The following is a 12,783-nucleotide window of genomic DNA, read 5'->3' on the forward strand; positions in this document are numbered from 1 at the left end:
TCTGTGAAATTTTAGTAATAGACAGCGGTGGAAGCAGGAGTCCCCCTTAAAACTGTGGACTAGGTGCAGTGGAGGCAGTTGTATTGTTAGTTTTCCCACACCAGTTCTCTTGTGGACCTATTCAATATTGAAATGCCAAGTATGCTAAACCATATCACAGTGGAGTGATATGGTCTGTTTATCTGTGACTGAACGGAGTCACTAAATTTTATGTAAGACTTGAGACTGAACTTGAATCCTCCCACTGGCAGTGGAAAATGTGAGAAGAGATGTTTTCCCCCAATCATTTAAACAGCTCTCTGTGTAGCAGATTTGCACAGTCAGAATAAAATACAATAATGATTAAAGCTAGGCAAGAATTTTTCAGGTGCTTTGTTAACTGAGATTCCTTGACATTGGAAGGTCTGTGATTTAAGCTGGAAAGCGTTATTGTGGGAAAACAACTGGCTAGTTATTGGTTAGTCTCTAAGGTGCCACAAGTACTCCTTTTCTTTTTGCAAATACAGACTAACACGGCTGTTACTCTGAAACCTAGCTAGAGCAGTAACAGATATACTTGCTGCATTGTCCCTGTTTCTGTTGCATTGCAAAGCTAATAAAGATTAGGTTCAAATAACACTTCAGAGGCTTTGGAAGTGAATTCAGAGAACTCTTCAGTGCTGCAAAGCTGAAATCAATAGCGGAACAAAAGATTTAAGGTTCGAGCTGCACTCCTAAAAAGCTGGTGACAGGCGTTGCCTGTATTTTGTTCATACATCCAAAAGGCATGTTCTGTTAATTGTATTTTAGCTGCAAGGAATGCAGAAAACTTAATACAATTAACAGATGGAGAAAGGAAGAAAGGTTAACAATACAGGATTGGTGAAGGAGTTACCTGGTAAAACGGAACATATACAATCAGCAGGGCTAGATGAGATGCACACCAGGGTTTTAGATAGTCTCTGAGGTGCCACAAGTACTCCTTTTCTTTTTGTATTAGCAAAGGAAATTGCTGAACTTCTAGAAATATGTTTCAATAAAGTATAAGAATTTGGAGAGGTACCAGATGGCTTGAAAGGTAAAAGTTTTATGTACCAGTATCTTTAAAAAGGAAAGCCCAGGAAATTGCTGATCAATTAGTTTGACTTCCATACCAGATAAAATATTCCAACATAAATTAAGAGAGCAGAATTGTGAATACTTGGGAGCAGTGATGAGCTGCCAAAATCTTAACAACAGGTTCCCTCCTCACCCCACGAGGGGGTCGTTGTCCACCCCCGCCCCCCAGGACTCCTGCCCCATCCAACCCGCCCGCGTTCCTTGACACCCCCCCAAGACCCCTGCCCCATCCACCCCCCTCCCCTGTCCCCTGACTGCCCCCAGAACCGGGCAGGAGGGTCTTGTGGGCCACTGTAGTGGGTGCCCACCCCACTCCTAAGAGCCAGAGGCACAGTCCTGGAGGTGCTTACCTGGGGCAGCTCCCAGGAAGCATCCGGCAGGTCCCTCTGGCTCCTAGGTGTGGGGGAGCGTAGCTGGGGGAGGAGCAGGGGGAGCGGCCACTCCCCCACTGATCACATCAAAAGTGGCACCTTAGGCACCGACTCCCTGGGGAAAAAACCTCCCACAGGGAAAAAACCTCCTGGGCTGGAGCACCCGTGGCAACTCCCCACCCCGCGCCTGGCCCCAGATCACCTCACCTCCGCTCCGCCTCCTCCACTGAAGGTGCTGCCCAACTCTGCTTCTCCGCCCCACCCTGCTTCCCACAAATCAGCTGTTCGGCAGGAAGCCTAGGGGGGCCAAGAAGCAGGCTGTGGCTTCACACTCAGGCCGAGGGTGGCAGAGGTGAGCTGAGGGGGGGGCACGAGGAGGCGCGGGCGGCCCTCCTCACCCCCCAGCTCACCTCCGCCTCCCTGGGCCTGAGCGGGAAACCGCTGCCTGCTTCTCAGCCTGCCCCAGCTTCCCTCGAGAACAGCTGATTTGCAGGAAGCCTAGGGGGGCTGAGAAGCAGGCAGTGGCTTCACACTCAGGTGGAGGGTGGCGGAGGTGAGCTGGGGCAGGAAGTGGTTTCCCTGTGTGCCCCTCCGCTAGGGTTACCTGCTGCAGCGTGGGCAACCCTCCTCACGCCCTCCCGCCCCAGCTCACCTCCGCCTCCCTGGGCCTGAGCGAGAAGCCTCGGCCTGCTTCTCAGCCCGTCCCGGCTTCCCGCAAGAACAGCTGATTCGCGGGAAGCCTGGGGGGGAGGGGCGGGGAAGCAGAGCGGGGTGGCGCGTTCAGGGGAGGAGGCGGAACGGAGGTGAGCTGGGGCTGGGGGTGGGGCAGGGAGCTGCCGGTGGGTGCTCTGCACTCACCAAATTTTCCTCTTTGGTGCTCCAGGGCTGGAGCACCCATCGAGTCGGCACCTCACAACCAGTTCTAAAAGGGCTTCTAAATTTAACAACTGGTTCTATCAAACCAGTGCAAACCGGCTCCAGCTCACCACTGCTTGGGAGAAAAGACAAATAGCAGGGGGTTCATATAAATTAGTTGTGCCAGCCTCCAGGCAGACTGTTACAAACCAGGGCACAAGCCCCAACTGGTTGTGTGTTTTATACTTAGATTTCACCAACCAAGTATCAAGTGTGAACTCCTCAAGTATTATAACAGCCTTAACATGGAGTCACAGACAGTCCCCTTGGGTACTCTGGTCTGGCTTGCCACCCAGCAATCCTGTATTTGTGATTGATGATCCCTTACACCAAAAGTTACAACAATATTCAGTTTACTCCAAGTCCCAAAGGACCAGTCACTTACTCCAGGTCAATTGTACCTCAGATCTTCCATCAAAGATAACACTTGTAGTCAATCCTGTAATAAACTAAAGCTTTATTAACTAGGAAAAAGAAATGAGAGGTATTTACAAGGTTAAAGCAGGTAAACATACACTCACAAATGAATTTTATTCTTAAGTATCAAAAAGAAACAGAAGCTGCTGTAACATGCAAGCTCTGTATGTCTATAAGCTCAAATGTAGTTGCACACTCAGAAAATATGGCTCATGAGATATTGTATGTGAATCAGAGTCCTGGCATTATATAAGAGCAAAACTGAAAAACCACTACTGTTGAATACTTATGATTTACTGGGGTACTGCCTAGCAATTAAACCAGGCCAGTGCTTGATTGTGCTAGGCATTGCATAAATGTATAATGCATGGCAGTTTCTGTCCCAAAGAGCATAAACATTTGAAGAAATTCAAAGGACCTATCTCCAGAATGGTATAACTATTAGGAATTCAACATACAAAGACAGACTGAAGGAGTTTCATTTTTTTGCATTCTGGGAAAAATGGAGATTGAGAGCTATTACATTATACTGTACGAACCCCTTCAAAAAAACACTGTCGAGAAAAGATTATTCAAGTTATCTGAAAGTGGTTTAAAAAAGGGAGAAAAAATGGCCTACAGCTAAAATTGGAAAGAATTAGACTAGATAACTTGATAAGGTAACTCTTCTTTTCCATCTACCGTGAAGCTCAGATTGTACCTTAGGAAAATGGCTTGAACAGGGAGAGGTTGGGCACGGCAGTAGACTGCTGAAAGACATAGTGGAAACACTGTCAGTGGTGCTCAAATGGGAATTATATATGGAAATGCCTGTCATGATATTGAGTTGATTGAAGTGAAAGGTTCTAATTATTTATGTTTGCCCTATCAGTGACTTTGCTTTGCAGAAAGACAAGCCTGAATAAGAAAGAGGCTGATGATGTGTGAGCACGTTAAAAGTTTGATATGTATTTGGGAAGCATGCTAAGCATGCCAGAGTTTCAACCTGTGTAGAAGGCATGTAGGTAAAATGTTAATTCCTATCTTTCACTTTTCAATTATTTTCTTGGCTGTCAGTGACTAAAATGGAACTAGTAGATCATAAGTATTTTATGTATGGATAAAATGTGTTTAAATACATTAAATAAATTGAGTAGATTTTATTTGGAAATTGTTCTTTAAGTGAATAGAAAGGAAATTAAAAGCTTTCATGTGAAGTCAGGACCAGGTTGAGGAGTTTAGTGTATGAAATATACTTTTGAAAAGCAATAAATATACTATGAAAAGTATGTTCTCTATTTAAAAAAAAAAACATAAGGGCAAACATCTGCTTATTCAAGGACCCAGTTATTGTCATTTGTGTGATTTACTGGTGAAATATAGAAACCCTTTTTAAACTGTTAGGACATACCTAGTGAGTGTAAATTGTCAAAGCTCATCTTTTTAAATGTTTGTGGAAGAACGGAAGTATTCATGAAAGCGAAGAATGAATACAAGAATTTAGGCCCTCACGTAAAGCCTAATCCAAAGCCTATTGAGTTAAATGAAAAGACTCCCATGGGCTTTTATAAGACCCATAGTGAGGAGGGATTGTCCAATGGTTAGAGCACTCGTCTGTGAGACTGGGGTTCAAGCTTGCTGTCCTGCTGATAATAGCTCATCTTAATTAATTAGCCTCTTAAAGTTGGTCTGGCAACTTCCACCTTTTCATATTCTCTGTATGTATATATATCCTTTTACTATATGTTCCATTCTATGCATCTGATGAAGTGGGCTGTAGCCCACAAAAGCTTATGCTCAAATAAATTTGTTAGTCTCTAAGGTGCCACAAGTATTCCTGTGCTTTGTGCTCTATCACAAACATCCTGTGAGACCCTGAGCAAGTCACTTCGTCTCTCTGTACCTTAGTTCCCCATCTGTAAAAAGGGGATAATAGCACTTCCTTTCCTCACGGGGTGTTTTATCAGAGTGTGAGGTGCTCAGGTACTACAGTGATGATGTACATATAAGTATCTAAGATAGCTTATCAGTGCCTGCCTGCATGCACTATCCTCCCCTAGCTCTGCATCAGTGCAGCTCAGTATAGGTCTGAAGTATAACCTCTTAATGAACCTTCCCTGATTAGGTACTTCCAGATGTTCTGAATTTTGGCAGAAGTATGATGATTTTGTGATATGGACACAAGCCTATCCAGGAAACATGAATTAGACCACCAAGGTCACTTTCATCTGTGACACAGCGCAGGCTTGAAACCAGCTACTTATCTATCAAGAAGTGAGTCTCTTTGCATTATCTGCTGCCTCAAACTCTGCTCAAACTCTTGTTTCAAATAACATCATTCCTTAATTATTTTGTGTGGATAACCATAACCAGGCATAGAAACGTACTGCAGCAGACATGTAGATGCAACCTCAGTGCTTCAGGCAGGGCTGTGATTTAGTCAATTCAGGTGCTTATTCCTTCTAAACATGCCAAGATACAGCACTACCCACAGCTGGTAATTTTAACTTCTTGCCAACCCATATGTTCATGGTTTACTATCTATGGTCATGGTCTGTAACTAGAGTTGATCAAGAATTTTCAAAGTCTTTCCATTTATTAATGGCCCTTTTATAACTGTTTTTGCAAGAACTTGGAACATTGTTTTGCTTTACAATTGTTTTGCTTTACATTACATTTTTTAATCAAAATGTTTTCTGAAAATATAGAATAACATTTACAACAAAAATGTCAGTTACCGTAAACCTGTTTTTGTAAACAAAAAAAGAAAAATGTTTTAAATTTAAAAAAATAAATTATGCAAAATTAAAAAGGGTTTGTTTCAAACCTTCTAAACAAAAACAACTTAATGAAATGAGTTTATTTTTCAACCATCTGTCTCTATCACTGAATTCTGATGCATGCTAGGCAGCAGAAATGCTGTTACATAAAATTTACTTTATAGTATGTAATTACATTGCTGTGCATGTGCTTTGGACGTACAAGAAGAAAAAGCTTGTGGCCTCAAGAACTTACAAAGTAAGGGCCAAATTCTGCTCTCAGATACTGGGATGTGATTTCCATTGACTTCAGTGAGACTCATGCACATGCATTTTGGGGCAGAGTTTGGCTGCACATCCCACTGGATTACAATGGGTGATGATGTAAAGAGTTGGCGAATGACTCAGATAAACATAGGAAGGGAATTTTTCATTTGATAGCACATTGCCTTTTTTTTTAAAGAAAGAAGATGCTGAATCATTCTTTCAGAAATGTCTTGTTTCCTTTTGTTTTGGTGGTATGTTTCCTTTTAAGAATGGTCAAGTATCAGTAAAAATAGATAAGACTGTAGAAGAAATTAAATGGGCCATGAGACAAAGGAAGTCTAGACAGATGCCTGCATGATTTCACTTTATTATGACGCATTGACTTTCTGGAAATACATGGAAAGCTTTTTTGGCTATCAGTTTTAGAAAATCCCTTCTAAACAATTTTCATGAAAGGCTAGGTCGGAGCTCACTGTAACAAAGGTTGTGACCAAAACTGATGTGAATTTTTTCCCATTTATTTATTTATATACACTGAAAGTATTCATCAGTGAACCATACTCAAGTCTGGGAAATCCAGGAGGACTGTAAGGACTAGGAAAAAAGATTTTGCCAGCGACTATAGGTCAGACAAATGAAACAGTGCCAAAATCTTAGTCAATGGTTTAACTGCTCTTAGAAGTAGTTTCAGTATTAGAACAACCCATTTATGCATTTCCAAAAGTGAATTATCCTAGTGCCGCTTTGGAACAGTTTTGCTAATTGCAGGCATGTGTCCAGTTTGGGAAAGTGATAGTAATTTTCTAGTATTTAGCCAAAAGCTATTTAAACTGATTAAGATTTCAAGAAAAGTTTAAAAACCCCTCTGTTTCAAATATTTTTGAAGTTGAGGAATAAATAAGATTTAGTTTTTAAATGTTACCTGTGGTATTGTACCTGCTCCCCATTTAGGCTGATTTTGAGGCAACACTAACGATATGTGACATATATAATAAAGCGCTTCACAATCCTAGATCTCAAAGTGCTTTCCTGAACTAGGTAACCTTTAATATTCACATCGTGCAGATGAGGAAATTGAGGCAGAAATGGGGTAAAACATTCAGAAGTGTCTGTTGATTTTGGTTTCAGAGTGGTAGCCGTGTTAGTCTGTATCAGCAAAAACAACGAGGAGTTCTTGTGGCACCTTAGAGACTAACAAATGTATTTGGGCATTAGCTTTCGTGGGCTAAAACCCATTTCATCAGATGCATGGAGTGAAAAATACAGTAAGCAGTATAAATATTACAGCACATGAAAAGGTGGGAGTTGTCTTACCAAGAGGGGAGTGTGTGGCTGGGGTCAGTGCTAACCAAGCCAATTCAATTAAGGTGGAAGTGGCTTATTCTCAATTGTTGACAAGAAGGGGTGAATATAAAGAGAGGGAAAATTACTTTTGTAGTGCTAACGAGGCCAATGCAATCAAGGTAGATGTCGGCCATTTCCGAAAGTTGACAAGAAGGTGTGAGTATCAGCAGAGGGAAAATTACTTTTTGTAGTGACCCATCCACTCCCAGTCTTTATTCAGGCCTAATTTGATGGTGTCCAGTTTGCAAATTAATTCCAGTTCTGCAGTTTCTCGTTGAAGTCTGTTTTTGAAGTTTTTTTGTTGAAGAATTTGTTAGTCTCTAAGGTGCCACAAGGACTCCTTGTTGTTTTTGTTGATTTTGGTTGCTCTATTTGAGACAGCTGCAGGGGTTCCGTGCTTCTGGAAATCAGCCCTTAGTTACTCAAATTTGAGCAACAAAAATTGGTGACTTGTTTTGAAATTTTTGCCCTTACACTCTCTGGGCCTCAGTTTCTGTAGTGCTGCTGTCCTTTTCATCACTTGCTGGCTGGACAAAAATATTGAGGGTTATAGTGTCATGTTAATGGGGTTGGGGTTTTTAACTGGAGCTTAATGGAACTCTAGCTAAGTAGTTAAAATCCTGAATATTGAGTTGAAAATTTTACCATTGCTCTAAGATTCAGGACTAAAAATGGCAGGTTATCATCCTGTTTCCTCTCTGTTTCTCACTGATGGGCGAGCACTGTTTGCTGAGAAGGTATCTGTTACGAATCTATCAGGTTGAGGCAGTAAAATTTTTGAAAATCTACCTTTATTGAAAATTTTTAACACTTTAAGCTAGCTAGCCTAGTAGCTGAGTAAAATAATTTGTCATTAGATTGATGCTTTCTTTCTGTGCTAGTGTACTGTGAAAAGGAGGTGACGTAAAAAACTTACACAATTATGGGTTCTAGTTTTTGTTTTCCTTCAGCATATTAGAAAGTTAAACATTCTACCAATATGAGATTGATTTATCTAGTTCATTTCTATGGGCCCTATCACAGTTGAATCTGAAAGCTTAAATTAGTAGGTGTAAATAAGTATTGCTTCACCTGAGCTCTGGTCCTAAATGTTTGTCTTCACAATTGGAGCTGGTTAAGAGTGTGTGTGGGTTCCACAAAAACTTTTCAAAACTGTCACCCTATTTTTATACATATTTCTCACCAGCTCTGTTACTGACCAAAACACAAGATGTAAGTTTTGCAAAAAATGCTTGAAATTTTGGATCTGTTTTTTAAATCAAAAGTTGTGATTTTGATAAAAAATTGCATTTTGAAAATTGTCCCCAATCCCTACTCATAGCATCCCTATTTGGTAAGGAGCTACTATTATCCCAATAATAATGATAAATGGGGAACTTCAGTGCAAAGACACAAGGAGATGAAGTACCTTTCCCAAAGTCCCATGAGAAGTCTGTGGTAGAGGTGGGACATGAACCCAGGTCTCCTCAGTCTCACTCCAAGACCATCCTTCCTCCTTGAACATGCTTTTAAAATATATTCAAAGCAACAGATTTTCAATGAACCTATGTGTAGCATTATTGGAAGGATCAGCAAGCACAGGGCATCTATCATCAGCAGACACTCTGATATCATGGTGGGAAGTGTGATTAAAAACTACTAGATACATGAGAGTTGCTGGGGAATTTTGTAAGAAGCTAAAATCTGGGGCAATGGTGAATGTGACCTTTTTCCTGGAGTCTCTCCTTTTGAAACTCAGATGCTCATGCTGTTCTTAAAGCTTTTCTTGACCAGGCAATAATATGGGTGTGTGATAAATGGCAGTAGGGAATGGGAAACTTAAAAACTGATTGTAGCCTCTGATGAAAGAAAAGGAATAAACCCAAGGGAATGGATGGGTTTTGTGGCGCTTTCAAAGTCTCACACTTAGTTTTGTAGCATCATGATTAATTTTTGTGTTTGTGTATATTTTTTGTAGTGACACATTGTAGCATGCCGCAGAGGTTACAACTGGGCTTAAGAGGACACAGGGAGCCTACACAACTTTCAGTCCCCCCATCAGAGCACTCAAAATATCTGTTTTTCAGGCAGGCTGCACAAAAATATTGTCTGGGTCACGTTTTATATTATGTTTTTAATATATTCATATATAAATGGTTTATAAAGGTTAAATGTATCATAAGTGTTATCAGACTATTATAGACCTAAGCAGTATGTATTATAGATTATTATTAGCACATCAGCAGAATGTGTTGTAAATGCTTGTGACCTTAATCTATATAAAGAAATAAATCTTCAAAAAAAAGCAAAGAATCAGTGTTGACCTGTTGTCTCCTACCAACTCTTATGTACATATGATAGTTCCCAATGATTCAAAAGAGACAGACTAGCAAATGGGCTTTTTCCTTCCATCACACTGTAACTTTTAGAAGTAGCCAAGACCTCATTAAGGCAGTGCATTTCTCAGCTAGTGCAAGATTGTTTTGAATAGTGTATTTTCCTAGCTTTGTCCTGTCCAACTTTTAATAACTCAAGAGCTGAGGTTTTCACTGTTTCCTCCGGGTGACTCTTCCATAACTTTAAAGTAGAAAATACAGTGATATAAAAATAAGAAAAAAAAAGACTACTTTTTGGCAACCCATCAGTGAATATTTTGATCTTTTTACTCATGTATTGTCCGCAGTTAGTAGGGACAGGGTGTACAGGAAATGATTTATGTGCCAGAAATACAGATAGGCAAGAGCATGATCTCAAGACTGCACAAGGAAGAACAAGCAAGTACAAAACCTCAGACTGTCAGAAGACGTGTGCCAAAATAAAAATTAATTTAAAAAAATCAGTGACATTTAAAAAAAAAATCAAGTCAGAGTCTGAGCTGGTGTAAATTGATATTGCTCCTCTGACATTCAATGGAATGATGTTGATTTATGTCAGCTGAGGAGCTGCCCTTGTTATTTAGGAGGTATAGGTGATAGATTTAATTTTTAAAGTTGCAATCCCCTCGCCTTGATTGTTCTGACATTATTATGATGTAGTTAACTCTTGTTGCACTGAAGCCATTACTGAATTTTCAGAGCTAATGCGTTCTGTATTTCAAACCTAACATTATAACTTTGATTAGTGTTTGGCAATGGGGTAGCATTCTGTCCCGTCCTTACAATTATGTCTCAGTAACTCTCAGTGGTATTTCTAGGGTGCATAAGTGTGTGTGTGTCGTGTTTGTTTTAAAACAATATTTGAATTCCCTTGGAGATCTCAGGGGGGTGGGTGAACAAAAAAACAGATGGCTGTTTGGCTGGAAGCATTGTTTTAGCAAGCTCATTATAATGATTTAATAAAGATAAAGCAATTTGTGACACGTGGATGTGGCTTTGGCACAGTGGCCAACTGGGAGAGACTTAGGCTTCAATGCCTCCATCAGCCAAACAGATACATCTCTGTAGACAGAGGGTGGATAATGACCAGGCAGCTCCTATGTCTGACCTTTAGTACGCTGTCTTCTGTTATAAAGAAAACTGCTCCTTCACCTGACATAAATATATGAAAACCAACACACAATTTCAGCAATAGCTCTCTTTTCACTGCTTTTTTCCAAAATAAAGTAGATACAGATGAATTAGTTAATCAATGGTACTTGTTGCTTTTGTAGAATTCTGAGCCCATTCTTTGAAATCTATCGCTTCTCAGTAGAGAAACTTGATATGCTGGTCTAGTTCTTTGTGTGACATCCCATAGTCTTTCTAAGTACACACACATGCATTTTTGGTGTCTTGGACATTGTTGTTGTTAGTTTCAAGAACATTGCAGCTGGGACTAAGACACAAGTTAAAATACCCAGTAATGGAAATAATAGAATTGTATGTAGATAGGAAGAAAAAATAAACAAACCATAGATGGAATGAGTTTTAAATATAAGCTAAGAAATAACTGTGGCCAGCTTTTAACATTTCATGCAAGTGTTTGAGTTTCAACTGTGTTGAATCTGAGCCCAGTAAATAGAATAATACAAAGCTATTGTGAAAGGGAAATGACTAAATTTGGTTTATTGTATTTCTCTTGAAATATCATTTGACATTTGTTACACGACAGTTCAGTAACAAAGTTGCTTATTTTGGACAACTATTACCCCATTAACTTCACAAAGTTCATGAATGTATTCTTTCCTTGGATACTTCAGATTTTAATGTTGTTGTAAATAATAATTACAATTTTAGTTATGACCATGGCATAAATGTACTCATTTGTTTCTTGATCTTACATTTCTATGGTGCTCATCACTGTAATACCAACATTAGGGCCAGAGCTGGGTGAATTTTTTCTGACAAATAGGGTATTTGCCAAAAAATCCATTTTTTGGTCAACCCACAATTATTCACAGATTTGACATGAATTTGTGAAATAGTTTTGGCCCCAAATTTTTGGGGGACTTGGATTGTGTGTGGCGTACTAAACAGGGTGGTTGTTTTTTTATTTGATAATTTTGTTTTTCAATTTTTGGATTCAGTTGGACCTGACCTTTTTTTTAAAAAAAAAATTCAGAACAGCAAAGTAATCAAAAAGCCCCAGCAATATTCACTCAGCTCTACGTGGGACTTGATCCTACCAAGCCATTACTCATGATCCCCTGTAGCAGGATCCCTTGCATGACTTTTAGTGAGCAAGTAGATAAGTCACTGCAGTAGTGCTATTCCACATGCTGCACAAAGTAGCTGAGGCAATTGGCACGCTTAGCTCCAATTGTTCACTGTCTGCTTCTGTCTGTAATATAGGAAGGGCCAGGCAATCCACATGGTGATTGCTCAGAGGCATATTCCCTTGTGACTTTTGCTGGTGAGGTCCCTCTCATGGCAAGATTTCTTCTGAAGAACAGGTGTTTTGACTGCACAGGACAGCCACAATTCCTCTACTGTGCTTCTAATTCCTAACCTACGTAGCAGAAGAGATGCCTCCTGTAACATAGCTTTTTGGATCTGAGCGTGGGACATCTTTATTAGACTTGTAAAAGCAATTAATAAAGAAGAAAGTGATAATGATCTCGCTGGAAATCGTAATATAACACCCCTGTTCTTTATTGTAATAGATGTGTCCTGAAAGCAGCAGAAATATCAGAGAGGTACAGTGTGCATCATACAACAACAAACCATTTATGGGTCGATTTTATGAGTGGGAACCTTTTGCAGAAGGTAAGAAGTCAAATCCATTTTATGGTTATTACATGTAGTGCATTTTGGAAAGGGAAACATCTTTAACTCAGGAAATATCAACAGGCTTTAACTGTCCTTAAACCCTGTTGACCTTCCTCTCTTCATCCACTGTAGTATATGTGACTGATAAAAGCCTAACACCAATATTTCCTAGTTACCTCCTTAGTTAGTACAACCAGAGGTGACTGTTTTCAACTTCTGTATCTTCTCTTTTGCTTTCTTACATTTGGAGGCTATGTCCACAACTGGTGTAAACAGAGTGTCGCTCCATTTAAGTAAATGGAGCTAAACAATTTTACATCAGATTAGCATCTTGCCCATGGTTCTTACACATCCTACTCAAGATTCTCTGGATAATGCATTCGCTTTCTATGGACATCTTCAGCAGTTGGGGTAGGGAACAGCAGAGGATAAGAATTTGCTAGGAATTTGCCCAGCTGGGACTAGAAC

At 40.0% G+C, this 12,783-nt stretch overlaps 1 protein-coding gene across 1 annotated transcript in view; it reads left to right on the forward strand.

The window, feature by feature from the left end:
• THSD4 (thrombospondin type 1 domain containing 4) overlaps positions 1–12,783 on the forward strand; it is a 612,634-nt gene that overhangs the window by 112,603 nt on the left and 487,248 nt on the right. The window contains exon 6 of the mRNA XM_048867069.2: positions 12,210–12,312. Coding sequence (XP_048723026.2) covers positions 12,210–12,312 — 103 coding nt within the window. The remainder of the gene's footprint in view (positions 1–12,209; positions 12,313–12,783) is intronic.

The sequence above is a fragment of the Caretta caretta genome, chromosome 10 (assembly GCF_965140235.1).
Source record: "Caretta caretta isolate rCarCar2 chromosome 10, rCarCar1.hap1, whole genome shotgun sequence".
In the NCBI taxonomy this organism is placed as follows: Eukaryota; Metazoa; Chordata; order Testudines; family Cheloniidae; genus Caretta; species Caretta caretta.